We start from the raw sequence: 14,120 nt of genomic DNA on the forward strand, positions 1-14,120 counted from the left end.
GAAGCGGAAGTGCACAAGAGGTCAGCGTTGGTTTTCAAGATGGTGGCCCTCAATGTGCTGCTGTCCGGCTGCGGACGGGTGCTCAGAGGGCTCTTGGCAGGCCAGGCCGCGACCAGCCGGGCCCGGCCTCCAGCTCGCGGGTTCAGGGAAGGTGAGTCCTGGGTCCTGGTGACCTCCCAGCGTTGAAGAGGAGAAGCAAAGGTTGCTTCCTTCTGCCCCCGTGCTCCCCTCCCTCCCTTTCCTTCAGGCGTTTCCGAAACGCCGGAGATGCTTGGGCTCCGAGAGTGCTTGCAGTTCCCTTCCAGACCCTGATGCTGTTACTTTGACCTCCCACCCATCGTGATTGTCCTCATGCGTGGGGACGGGGGAGGGGGATGGAGATCGGAGAGAAAAGCCTACTTAGTTAGCAGGGGCAGAAGAGAAACCTGTCCCAGGGTTCAGGAAAGTTTTTGGTTAGGGTCTGCGTGTTAATTCTCCGTTCCGTATTCGCCGAATCGCCGCCTCCTTCATTAAAGAATTCCTGCGCCATCGGGGAAGGACATCTGGATAACCTCCCCCGGGCCTCCCTTTCCAGTTTCTCATCTGAAAATGCTGTAATCTGATGGCAGCTTTTTCTGCCTGGGCCGCTAGTCTGAGAAGTGGAAGCTAAGGTGGAAAGACCATTGAACAGTTGAAACAGAGGCATATGCTGGATGGTGGTTTTGCTTTTCATTAATCTTAAGTATGGAAAAGCAGTCTGATTCTAGTATTGCACCGAGAGCTTACTGAAGGCCAAGTGCTGTACTTCAAGCTGTTAAGGGATTCTGGAGAAAAAAAAATATAACCCTTTTCCTGAGAATTTAGGTTCTAATAAGATGATATGATACACCCCAATAAATGCAAGTTAGGTATTAGGTATTTACATGCGGAAGTACAGGGAGATTAGGTTACCGGCAACAGCAAACCGAATTGGAAGTTTTCATGAAGGGGGCGTGTCTTTAACAGGCTCATAAAAGGATGGAATCTGGCAGAGTGAAGAGGTCTTTCAGGACATAGTCTTTGTGCACTGCTGGAGGCAGGAAAGGATGAGTGATGTGCAATAGAAGTGAAGTGGTTTTGTGTGTGTGTGAGTGTGTGTTTTTAAGATCTGGTGTAGTATTGACCAGCATATCCTTTAACTAAAGCTGAGAAGAATCCAGAGGAAAATAGAGATCTTTTTTGCCAGGGGGACCATAAAAGTCCAAAAAGAAGAGCCTAATGAAGAGAGCATTGGATTTGTCTCAGAAAAGGTGTCTTTTTTTAGCTTTCAAACAGCAATTTCAATAGAGTGGCATACAAGGAACCCAGTTTGGGGAAATGAGAGAGATGGTTCATGAAGAAATGAATAGGTGTGTTTGAAAAATTTAGCTATGAAGGGAAGATGGAACATTTGCTAGAAAGAACAACAAAATCCAGATACTGCCTGGTTAGCATAAGATAAACTAATTCATTGATAAAGAAAGACAACAAAGAGGTGTCTTGGATAAGGTGTTCCATCTGTACCCATGCTGCAAAACAGGCATACGCCCATAACATTTTTGAGGGCGTCTACCAAGTGTCAAACACTAACGGCTGCAATTTACTTATCCTTTATGAAATCAAAAGTTGAAAACGGTTTTTTGCTATGTCCCCAGAGGATAAGCAAGCGGAAGAGTTTTGATGTTTTACAAAGGAATATTTGAGATTAGAATTTTTCAGTTGGAGAGTTTGTGAAATGCTGGGCTGTATGATGAGATGGGTGTTTGAAGTCTTCCTTGCCATAAATACCTGGTAGCTTCTCTGTGTTACTGTCAGACCTAAAGGCTAAATAATTGAATTTATGTGATCTTACATGAAGGCATTACCATATTTTATATTTTTCTTGAGAACCATCTATCTCCAAAGCCTTTAAATGAAAAAAAAAAACAAAAAAAACTTGATATTCTATCCATTATGTGTAAGGCATAAAGAATTACACATAAAGCTAATTTTGACTGGTCCCAGCTGGTATATTTGACACACAAATAATATTGTACACATAGAATTTAAAGTCATGGAGAGGAAAGTGGGTGTCTTGCTGAAAATATTCAAACATTCTACTTTTCAGAGTATCAGATAGTACTTCCTTAATTTTAGTCAGAGTTCATGGGCACTCAGCACCACTCCTCCTGCCTATAGAATCTCTCTGTCTGAAGCAGTGATTCTCAATTGGGGGCAGTTTTGTCCCTCAGGGAACATTTGGCAATGTCCAGAGATATTTTTGGTTGTCACAGCTGGTGCTCATGGCATGTGGTGGGTAGAAGCCAGGGGTGCTGCTAACCATCTTCCAGTGCACAGGATAGCCCTCCACCACAAAGAACCACCTGGCCTGAAATACTGATCCTGCTGCTGTTGAGAAAGCCTGGTCTGAAGTTTGACAGAGGGACACACAAAACCAAAAAAGATAATTACAGAAGAAGCAAGACTAAAGGAAGACAAAAAATGGAAGTTGTGGTTTACTAAGTGCCTGCTGCAAACACTGCTAGGTTTCCCACGTACACTTATTCAGTCTTCTCAACAATCCTTAAAGGTGAATATTACAGGCATTTTTACAAATGAGGAAATCCGGTCCAGAGGTGTTGGGTAGCTGCCCAATATCACACAGCTAGTAAGTAGTAGAGTTGGAAGAACAGCCAGCACTTTTCCCTCCAATACCATCACCTTGGTATTCCATAGCAGGGCTTCTGCATGGTTCCCTCCCTTCCCTGAAAGCTCTTGTCAGTTAACTTGCTGGAGACCATTTAGTTTCATGATTGACACTGTCAGACCTAGCAAAGGTTAGACCTTGTTCCTGCCTTGTCACTCTTAGAGCCCTTGTGAAGGAATGCATTTAAAACAAGAAAAATAAACACATATGACTATCTGAATTAACAGTAATGATCTGTCAGACCCTCAGAGCAGAGTGTGTTGAAAAGGAATAAAGGCTGAAGGGAATTTTCTTCATCTTTTCCTAAGGGAGGTTTCTGGAGGACTTAGCATTTCAGACAAGGATATGCCTGGCAGGATGGGCATTCTTATAGGTAAAAGCTTTGAGAGAGGAGTGAACAAATTGGGGCCTTTAAAGAATTCAAAAGACGTAGTCCAGGGACTTCCCTGGTGGCGCAGTGGTTAGGACTGTTCCAAGTGCAGGGGGCCCGGGTTCGATCCCTGGCCAGGGAACTAGATCTCACATGCATGCTGCAACCAAGAGTTCACATGCCACAACTAAGGTGCCCACGTGCCGCAACTAAGGAGCTGGCGAGCCGCAACTAAGGAGCCCACCTGCCGCAACTAAGACCCAGTGCAACCAAATAAATAAATAAATATTAAAAAAAAAAAAAAGACATAGTCCAGAGTAACCTCTAGTGGAAGGAGATTTTTATGTAGCAGTAAGACTCCTCATTTGAAGGATAGTGCAGAGAGACATTCCCTCAGAGGTCCAAGGGAAAAGGAAGGGGTAGGTGATGAGAGAATCAGAAAACTTTAGTGGCAGAATTAAAGATGAACAGAAGGGAGCAGAGCTTGAGCGAGGAAGGAGTTTGAGAGAAGTAGTCAATGGCCATGCTTCCCAAACATGCGCTCTACTCCCTGACCCTACATAAGATTGTTGAAGATTGTTGGTGCTGCCGTTTAGCCACGTTGCCATTCGGTTACTCCGTCCCTTCATACTCTACTTGGGACTTGGTTTCCATGGATCCTTTCCAAGAAGGACCTTGGTCTCTGGGCACTTCCTGCAGCAGTGCCCTCCACTCCTTGTCATTCTGCTCTCCTCACTTCCTCCTTTACTAAACAGCTGGGTCTTTATCCTGCTGCAGTTCACTGTGTCTGTGTTTATGTGGCCATCGAGGTCTTTTTGCGTTCACTGCAATCTCACCTCGATGCTGTTTGCTCTAGACACACTTCAGTTATCTTGGACTCCATCCTAGGTGAGTATTTACTGAAGTACTCAAAGGACCTCTTTATGAGGCATGGACTTTGTTAGAGTGAGATTCCCTTGCTTGGTTTAGTTCTCTTTTCTCCTCTAGGGCAAAGACTGTGTCTCCTAGTAGGCTGGAGCTCTCCATAGTGGGTGGAGCCCGGCTGTACACTCCATGGGTACTCAGCAAATGTGTTGCCTCCTATGGCACAGATTATTTGATGTGTATGAGAAGTGCCTATCTTAGAAGATTTTGGCCCTTAATTCTAGTTTAGGAAACTGCTTCGTATCTTTCCTTAGTTTACTTGATACAGCCATATCTCAGAACACAAGAGCAATTCCATCTTTTCCTAAACAAGTTTTCAGTTAGTGACTAACAGTTTTTTAGTCCAGCTTTTCTTAGCCACCCCCACTTCTGTTGAATGGAGAGGAGGCCAGGAACAAATGGATATCAGGTTTTGTTTGGTTTTGACATGTTTTTGTATGCATGCTGAAAAGCAATACTATTTTGATTCCTAACTCCTGTTTTCAGAGACTTGAAATCTCCTAGGGCCTCTTCAGGCTCCGGTGGGCCCTCTGCCCCTGCACTGAGACACCGCCCTGACCAATCTCTGTCCTGTATGAGTTCTCCAGTCATTCCTTCTCATTTGACGAATTGTCTCTATTAGATAAGCATCTGCCTATTGTTTTACCCACTGACTTATAGTGAGATGATTCACTAGCTCAGAGTTGCTGTGTGGGGAGCTCATTAACAGTGGAGCTTGCTACGGGCTTTGATCTCTCTTCCAGGGGCCAGTGGAATGACTTCAGGGTTTGGTTCTTTGCCGGGAGTGATGTGTGTTTTGCTAGACTTGTTTACTTGATGGTTAGGACCCAAGTGCCTCCACCTAGAGGGGAAGCACATGTTTGTCCGCTTCGTTTCAGGGCACTGTTCTCACGCTGACTTGAGTGGTACCAGAGTGGGTCTCTCCTTTTGTTTCCTATCCGGATTCTTAAAAACTCGCCCCCCACCTGTTGTTGCTCAGATTGGGTCACCCTCCGTCCCTCTTCCAACTTGGTTTTTGCAAATTTGCAAAGTTTCCAGGGTGCCTGGCAGCCCTGCTGGGCTAGGGCTGCGTCCTTCTGCCTCCCTACTTTTGTAGCTGACACGGTGCAGTGACCATCTCCCTGCAGCTGTGCTGGCCACCAGACTGAGTACCAGTTTGAGTCTCACCCACATCCCATTTAGGCTGGTATCTCTTCGAAACAAGTTGATCTTTGCGGTGACACATTTTCTCTGAGGGAGAGAAACCTAGTTTGTCTTTGAATTGATTAGTATACAGTGTTCTCTGGAGAAAGCCTCGGGGCCTTTCTGGCCATTGTTACTCCTTTGTGTGTGTGGAGTTGAAGTTGAGAGGCTCTCAGGTTGGTTGGTTGAAGTAATGAGTCTTTATGAATGGCCTTGCCCAGAAAACAAACGGGGGACAATTCCAGGCAATCTGTGTCCAGTTTGGTGTCAGTCACAAAGCTCAGTGATCACAGATGCTGCTGTGGGCCTCCGGGTGGGTTAGAATTGCCTCACTTTTTTTTCTTAGACATTTTCGTTCTCTCTTTTTACTGTTTATTTTTTATTGCAAAGGCAGTACATGTTTATTTTAGAAACTTCAGAAAATCACCTCCTCCCATCCCTGAGGGAAAACCAGTATTACCATTTAGGTGCGTAGCTGTAGGGGTGTGTGAGCTTCCTGTAATCCATGTCTAATTGTGTGTACACTTATGGAAGCGTTTCCAGGGCAAGGTCCGTAACTTTCATTAGATTCACAAAGTTAACCTTAGGCTCTTTCTAATCTGGCTAGGGCTGAGTAGAACGAATTGTGGTAGCCAAGCTACTGTTAAAATATGGTTTTACTATTTGGGGAGACAGTTTGCAGCCTAGTATGTGCACTCATGTTTTCTGTTACAGTAGTTAGCAGTCAGAAGGGCATTATGAGAAGTATTTTGCTCCCTAGCCTTTATGGAGCATCTGTGGTATGAGCTCCTATGCTAAAAGCCATGGCTTCTTTCTCTAAAGAAACTGGGAGACCAGGGAGAATCTCCAAGAACTTTCTATTTGATTCTATTTGCCGAATGTGGGTTATTAGCTTGGTTCTTCCTTTGGATATTGTTGAAGTTGTCTTTCTGCATCCTGGTTAAGTAAGAGGAAATATGTACAGCCTGGCTTGCGTGCCTGTGTGCGTGCGGCTTAATTGTCTTGCCCTCGGGTTCTCTTCTGACTGCCTCAGCGAAGAGCTGAGGGAGGCCCTCTCAGTGCGGAACTGCAGCACTCTCTGCAGTTCTGCCTGGACCCCATATCTGCAGGCCCCTCATTCCCACCTCTCCCATCACCCCTCTCCGGTGTGGATAACAAAATGCACCCCTACAGGGAGAGGATTTGACTCGCACAGCTGCCCTTGTACAGCTTGTACACAAGGCTCTCAGGATGTTTTAGGAGTGAACTGGTCTCATTACCTAGCCACCGTGGGACCCCTGGAGCAGTGTTAGCTCAGTGCTGTATCTTAGATTGCAAACTCGTCAAGGTCAGGAACCATATTTGTCTGGTTCTCCTAATGAAAGAACATATGCGATGGGTATTTTTGAAGGTCTTTTAGCGGCTTCTGCCCACTTCCCACCCCCCACCTTCAACCCTCATCTCTTAGGCCATTGTTGCTAGCCACAGTAGGGCAAGGTCTTGCCAAGTACCTTGGATGGAACCAAGATTAATCTCAGAAAGGCAGAAACAGTGTGGAGACCCTTAATCCCAGACAGATAATATGATGTGGGCATCTGGGCTTGCCCCTGCCCATCCTCCAGGGCACAGAGCCTTGGCACTGGGAGGTGAACCCTGCATACTTCCTTTTCCAGGTCAGGGCTGTGGGAGAGTGGTGCAGAGAGAGGGCTCCGTTTTTCTGCATGTGTAAAGTTTGAGCTGTTACTTGAAACTCCCTGTTCCTTATTAAATGGCTGACCTAGTTTTTCCCCTTTATCTCTGTAGTGGTGGAGATCCAAGCAGGGAAGACAACTATAGTAAGTATCGTCGAGTTGGCCACTTCTAACATCTTTAATGCTTGGAGCTGCCTGGCTGCTCCTCTGAGGGAGGGTGGGAGGCCCCAGCTGGACTCCTGGCTTCAGGATCTGCTCCCTGTGTGACCATAAATCCCACAGTCTACTATTTTCAACCTGTGTGTGAGAGTGTGGTTAATCAGGAACAGTTGCTGTGCCTGGACTAAGACATCTGTTACTTGATTAAAGTGGCCCTTTGTATGACAAGAGCTCATAGGTATTTGCTGATATGTTCTTTGGCGGGTGATAAGTCAGTTTTCCAAAGGGGAAAACTAAGGTAATGACAAGACTAGAGAGAGTAGACCCCGGGCGAGGAGCCTGGATCTTTCCTTTCTGCCTAGAATGACTAAGCTACTACTCCTTCAGTGATGTAGTTAGAAGGTGACACTCTCTGGGCCCTGGGCTCATAGCTGGCACCCTGTCTTCTCTGTTGGTGAGAAAGCTAGCACAGTTCTTCACCCACCTACTCCCCCCTCCCTCACTGGGCCTATCTCACCTCCCTTCCTCCGGGAGTCATGGGGCCTAGATTATCCTATAATCCCTAAAAGACAACGTTGTTTTCACACGGCCTTCCACGCCTCCAAGAAATCCTCAACCACTCCACCGAGTTCCCAGAAGCCTCTGTAGCTTCCATGTCAAGCAGGGATTTAACCCTCTGGCGGCCAGTCAAGACCAGTCCTCCCTAAGGCCTTCTTATCCCCAGGACAAGCCTTAGGGTTCCGTCTTTGGGTCTTCCCCAGAACACGCCCTCAGCCTTTTTACCGCTTAGCCCCAAAACAGTTCTTTCTAGGTGGATCCCATTCCCTTAGGGCACCTTTTTTGGTTCCCTTATCTAAAGCCAAAACAAGTATTCACCCTTTAAACTCCATGCTGGTGGACAGAAGCACGTCTGGCTTTTGAGTGTGAAGAGTGTTTTTCCTGTGGGGCATGAATTTGCTATTTGTGGAATTAACACAGAAGTATGTGGCCCCATGAGAGCCCTTGGGGGAGGTAACCCAGCCATGCCTGGAGAGGCGCTGCCATGGCTGACTTTGGGTATTACTCTCCGGGGTCTCACTTTCTTCATCAGTAAAATAAGATCATGATTCTGCCCTCACTAGGTTGTGGGGTTAAATGAGATGATACATGTGGCCCATTATTAGCACAGAGCCAGGCCTATAGTGGGGAGTCAATAAGTGTTAGCTCTCCCCCACCAGGCCCACCTTGACCCCCTCCCAAGTCCTTCCATGTACCTGCACATTTTCCCTAGCGCACTTTCCCCGTTCTGGCATAGCTGTGGTGGCCTTGGCAGAAGGGTAGTAACAGCACCCTGCACGGCCAAGCCTTGCTTCTGGCCCCCTTTGCCTTCTGCCAGTTCTTCCCTGGGAGACAGTGTTGCTTCCCTCCCAGAGTCTCTCAGACCTGTCCCAACATCACACAATCTGTGGCCTCAATCAGCAAGGCTTTCTAAACTCCCCTTCTTGCAATTGGAGCTGATGCCCAGATCATTGGTTTATTGAGCTTAGTAATTCCAAGGCTGTGTCACAGGATACAGCAGCCATGGAGGAGGTCACTTCACATGTGGCCTCAGCACGGTTTGAGAGGTGGAATCCAGAGTGATAAGAGGAGGAGGGCAGGGGAATGTATCCTCCCCTCTGTGTTTTTAGAGAGAGGGGGGAGGAGGAGAGCGCACACAGTTGTCTGCTTGTATAAGCCTAGACCAGCTTTCTCAGCCTGGTGCTGCTGGCGTTTTAGACTGGCTGGTTCTGTGTTGTGAGTGAGGGCTGTCCTGTGCATGTAGGGTGGTGAGCACCTTCCCTGCTAGAGGCCAGTAGCACTCCATCCCCCCGTGGGGATGATCAGAAATGTCTCAGACATTGTCCAGTGTCCCCTGGACCCTGTTTTTAGGCAACCCTGCCTGGTTGAGAACCACTGGCAAAAAACTTACCTCTGTCAGATAAAACTGGAAACTGCAGTTTCCTCTGAGAAGGACACGCAGGATGGGAGGGAGACTTCCTTTCGACTCCACATCCCTGCACAGTTTGAAACTTTCTACCATGTGCATTTATTGCTTTTTCCCAAAGGAGAGAGAGGGAAGCATAATGTTCTGGAGTTTTTGTCTTTTTGAGGAAGGAAAGGTAGCATTCAGCTGATAGAGCAAACCCCTCCCTCTTGCCACCAGCATTAAGTTCAGTTTCTACTACCCTTGCAGACCATCAAACCCATCTCTGTGGCTACTCCAAGGTCCATTGTCCAGCAGCTATGGAATCAGCACCACAATTCAGGCAGAGAGACCCATTAGCTACTCGCCTGAGGCCCCCAGAGATGAAGTCTCACCAGCACTCCTACCACTCGGGGGGTTGTTTGAGGATGAGAGGCTCTGCACAGCCCTCTCCCTCACAGGCTCTCTTTCTCTGCCTTCTAGATTGAAGGCCGAATCACAGGGACTCCCAAGGAAAGTCCAAATCCCCCCAACCCCTCCGGCCAGTGCCCTATCTGCCGCTGGAACCTGAAACACAAGTATAACTACGAGGTGAGTCTGGGCACAGACACACATGTCTGCGCGTCTTGGAGCTCGTGTTCCCTGTGGGCTTAAGCAGCATCTCATGGAACCACCAAGACAGAAGCATTTTGTCCAGTTTTAAAAATGCTCAGGCTCCACCACCAGATGTTTCTGTTGGCCTGGGGTGGAGCCCAGCCATCATTATATTTTAAAGCTCCCCAGGTGATTCTAATGTGCAGCGAGGGTGGAGAGTCACTGACTTAGTTCATGGTCTGGTTGCAGTCGATTCAGACTACCAGGGCCCTGGAGCCCAGTCTCGTAGGGCTGTGTTCCCAGGGGGGTGGAATCAGAATCTGAGCTTGGCTTTCCTCCTTTTATAATGAGGACATCTCTGGAGAGTCCTTACTATGATCTGGGGATATATCATTCTCTTTCCATATTGGAGCTACAGAGACCCCTGTTTGCTGTAGGTCTTCTAGAGCTGTTGTTTCACAGAGAGATGACAAGAGTGAACAACAATAGGTGAGTTGTACGGGGTGCTGCTCTGTGTGTAAGCACCTATGGGGCATAATTCACTTAGTTTTCCCAATATCCCTGTGAAGTAGGTACTATTTTCATCCTTGTTTTACAGATGAGGAAATTTGAGGCATGACCTTGTTAATGAACAAGTTAATGAACTTGCCTCAGATCACCCACCCAGCTAGTAAGTATCAGAGCTGGGATGCACACTCTGGGGCTACAAAACCCAGGCAGAGCCTATGATCCCAGCTACTACTCTATATCATGTCTAGAGATGGGGCGGGCCTGGGGGAAAGGACGCAGCCCTGGAGAAATCCATACTTGTCCTTTAGCATTCTATTGGTGACATTAAGCAACCCTGTTTTTAGGTTTCAGGTGATTCAGACTCTGGGCCAGTTTGACCTGCAGGTTGTCCCTATGCCCCTCTGTGGAATGGGATGACTAAGGGCAGAGATCCCGGTCAGGTGGTCAGAGCAGGAGAGGCCACATGTCCACGGGATCTGAACAGAATGACCCAACTAATCTCCTGGGCTGGGAGCCTTGGCTTCAGGCCACCCCGGGGTGGGGGTGGGGGTATTCTTTTGACCTGTCCCGGCCCTTCCGCTGATGGCCACCTGGAGTAACAGGGAACTTGCAGGCCACGGGGCACTGCTCTCAGCTTCTTGTGACATGGAAGTTAGTGGGGTCCTGGCCATACTTAGAATCCCAGCTGTGAATAGAGAGGTGAACCCCACACCTGCCTGATCACCATGGGGCACTCTTCCTACGAGCCATTTCCAGGAAATGGACTTGGCTCTGTTTATCAAGCAGAAGAAATCCAGTCCCCTCCAAGGTAAAGGCTGAAGAAGTTGTTTTCCTTTTACCCCTTTCCGCTCAGGGCACTGCCACTTTGAGCTGCACAAAGCTGTCTGCCTTTTTGGCAGCCTGCAGTGGGGGCACTGGGGCTGTGAGACCAGTGTATTATCCCTGGATAATCCAATCCAAGTTCTTTTCATCAGAGTCTGGAGATTACAGGGGTGGCATTTGGGGGCCTGGGTCCCCCGGGAGCTTTCCAGTGATTAAAACAAACCTGCCGTTATACAGCGAGGTACCTGCCAGGGCAGCGAGTCAGTTTGAGGACCAGGACCATGGAGATAGGCATGCCAGGCCCCTCTGGGTCAGGTGGGCGACTTTTCTTTAACCCTCTCAGCCATGCTGTGAGAGTTGGGAGGGGACGTGGTCTCTCTTGATTCTGATTCTTAATTCTTGACTCTCTCCTTGACTCATCCAAAGCAGTCTGATGGTTCAAAGGAAGCCGAAGAATCCATTTACATCTGGTCACAGGGGGCTTAGAAGATGTGGGATTTAACCTTGCAACCTGGCCCCATCCTCAGCTCGTTGCTGCCTGGGGCTTCAGAGGGCATGGCACAAGGTCGAGGGGCTCTCTGTGGGTCTTCTGGGCTGTGGCATGTAGACTCTGGGGGCGGAAATGGTACAGGTTTTCCCTGTTGTGCAGAAGTACATGACATACCCCCTACACCACCCAAGGAGGAGAACACACCTTTCATCACCAGGAAAGATACCGTGGGTGCATGAAATCTTGTTAACCTTCTTGAAGAGTTCCTGTTCTCTAACCTAGTCTATCGGAAGACTTATCTCATGGAGGAGCTGAGAGGACTCTTGGGGTTGGTAATGGGGTCAGGAAATCTTGCTAAGTTGGGATTGAACCTTTGTTAGGGTGGAGATAGCAGGCCCGCGTGCAGAGCTCTGTGGGGAGGGAGTGGCCTCAGGTCTGTTCCGGGGGAGCCTCAGCCTCTGGCAGCCTCCCCTGGAGGCCACTCAGCCCTGGCTCCCCAGCAGCAAGTGCCTGTCCAGAGGACCCTCATCTCCTGTTTTCCGTTTCCACTAGGATGTTCTGCTGCTCAGTCAGTTCATCCGGCCACACGGGGGCATGCTGCCCCGAAGGGTCACAGGCCTGTGCCAGGAAGAGCACCGCAAGATTGAGGAGTGTGTGAAGATGGCCCACCGAGCAGGTAGAAAGCACCTTGGGCTAAGAGGGGCAGAAGCGGGCTGTGGGCACCATTTCCACCCTCCAGCTGCCCCGTGTTCCAGCCCCTCCTGAAAGGGCAATGGGTATCCAGAGGCTTCATTATACTCACCCCCTAGTGCCAACCTCCCACCCCCTTGGGCTTTCCCTCCAGCCCCCAAGAGCTACACAGGGAGCTGCAGAGACCATCCCCTTAAATGCTTTTCTCTCCACTCAGGTCTGCTCCCAAATCACAGACCTAAGCTTCCAGAAGGATTTGTTCCAAAGAGCAAACCCCAACTCAACAGGTAAGCAGGTAACCTGGGCTGGGGAGGCTGTCTCCTGGAGTTCGTTCCACAGTTCAGGAAAGCTGGAGCATTCCATCCCTTCCAGCCTAAGCACCCACCCCATCAGTCCGACCACTGTGTACGCTTCTGTTACTCTCCCCTGCCGGCCTCAGCCTCTTTCCTTGTCCCTCCCCAGTAGGGCACTTAGCACAGGAGTAAGAAGGGTAAGAAGGTCGTTGTTGGGCATTAGAATGTGCTAATCTTCTGTTTATGACATCATACTGAGTTGCTATGGGAATGTCAGAGCACTTCTGCAAACTTTCTGTAATAGCACTGGGGTTATTAAAGGGCAAAATGAGGCCTTAGAAATAGAAATGGGAAGGCTGTCTGGGGCAGGGCCACTGTACATAGCTGCGCAAATCGTACACTGCAAAACTTTAAGGCAGCATCCAGGTAGACTAGATTGTGAATGGTGCTCCCTAGAGTTGTGCAGTTAACGACCTGCACAGCTGCACATGGTATCCCATGAGGTCCTGAGGTTTTATAGAGGAGGAGAGGAAGTCCCCTAGGTCCTAGAATCAGTCAGTCTGCCTTTCAGCCTAAGCAGGGTGGCCCCCTCTGGTGTAGAAATAGATTCCTGTCTAACACTTAAACAGCTGTCTCTGACATTACCACACTCACATACTCCTAGAACTATAATACCCCCTGGTTGAGAGTAGATCCAGGTCTGTAAAATCGATGTTGGTATTTCTTCTTGTTCTCCCGTATCGTATCAATAAACGCCCTGCCTTCAGCCTGTCCCGCTGCCACTGGAATTGCACTCTGTGGTTAAAGCAAAGCAAGATACCCCACCCCCAGCAAATCTCCTAGGCTGATCCCCAACAGAACCCAGGCATGGAGGATGAGAGGCCAGGCAAATACTAGCCATGGATTGCTGGGCTGGGGGTGCAGGGCCAGAGCTGGGTCTTCACTGACGCCTCGCCAACACCCTGGCCCCTTGCCCATCTCCACCTGCACCTCCCACACTGCTAGCTGGGCCATCTGCCAGCAGCCCCAGAGGAACGGGACATATTAACCTCTTCCTGTCTTTCCCAAATGTGCTGCGGACCTTTTGGGGGTTGAGCCCCCCCCTACCCTGACTCGTTAAGAGACAAGCAGCAGGCCTAAGGACACAATCCATCCTTCCCTCAGGCCTTTGAAGCAAAGCCAGGCTCCCTCCCATATATCCGGTGTCCTTTAACGTGACACCGGATTGATGATGCGTGGGGGCTCTTGGGTTGCAAAGGCCACCCTGGGGAGGAGAGGGAGTCCTGGCTACATGGGAGGCTGATTCCTTACAAGGGACTTTATGATTCCATCCAGAGGTCCTTGAGCTGCCATGCACCGGCCGGGCCCGGGGGAGCCATGCGTCCTCCTTCCCCACTCCTTCAGGAGAGGTAGGAGGAAAGAGCCTTGGTTCTTAGAGCTGGAGTGTTCCCAGAGAGCCGTCCAGAGGCCCTCAGCCCCCTCCCCTGCCAGGTGGCTGCTCCTTGTGGCACAAGCATCAGGCCCAGGGCCAGCTGAATCCCAGCTTCCCTGGGGTCTCTCCAGGGTGGGAGGGGCAGGGAGCCTTTAGGGCAGCAACTATGGAGAGCCTGGTGAGCCTCGGGATCTGGGGTCTTCAAACCCAAGGAGCAACCCTTTGGGGGAGGCTGCTCCCACACCCCACCTCTTCACCCACCCTTCTGAAGCCTGGGAAATGCCAGCACAGGGGCCTGCCAGGTCCCAGCACCACCAAAGGCATCCCTGGGGCCAGCCTACTGCACAGAGGCCTCCCTG

The 14,120-nt window shown here is 49.3% G+C and overlaps 2 protein-coding genes across 3 annotated transcripts in view; one reads left to right on the forward strand and one right to left on the reverse strand.

The window, feature by feature from the left end:
- The window catches only part of MRPS18A (mitochondrial ribosomal protein S18A), a 22,266-nt gene continuing 8,146 nt past the window's right edge, over window positions 1–14,120 (forward strand). The window contains exons 1-5 of one of the 2 annotated variants that reach the window (XM_004315016.4): window positions 2–151; window positions 6,942–6,973; window positions 9,414–9,521; window positions 11,899–12,022; window positions 12,254–12,323. In XM_004315016.4, the coding sequence (XP_004315064.1) occupies window positions 40–151; window positions 6,942–6,973; window positions 9,414–9,521; window positions 11,899–12,022; window positions 12,254–12,323 (446 nt within the window). In that variant the 5' untranslated portion in view covers window positions 2–39. Of the gene's footprint in view, window positions 152–6,941; window positions 6,974–9,413; window positions 9,522–11,898; window positions 12,023–12,253; window positions 12,324–14,120 lie in introns of both variants that reach the window. The other variant, XM_019949911.3, reaches the window with a different exon arrangement.
- Window positions 9,517–14,120, reverse strand: part of RSPH9 (radial spoke head component 9) — a 22,953-nt gene continuing 18,349 nt past the window's right edge. The window contains exon 5 of the mRNA XM_033864171.2: window positions 9,517–11,466. Within this exon, the coding sequence (XP_033720062.1) occupies window positions 11,339–11,466 (128 nt within the window). The 3' untranslated portion in view covers window positions 9,517–11,338. The remainder of the gene's footprint in view (window positions 11,467–14,120) is intronic.

The sequence above is a fragment of the Tursiops truncatus genome, chromosome 10, assembly GCF_011762595.2.
Source record: "Tursiops truncatus isolate mTurTru1 chromosome 10, mTurTru1.mat.Y, whole genome shotgun sequence".
In the NCBI taxonomy this organism is placed as follows: Eukaryota; Metazoa; Chordata; class Mammalia; order Artiodactyla; family Delphinidae; genus Tursiops; species Tursiops truncatus.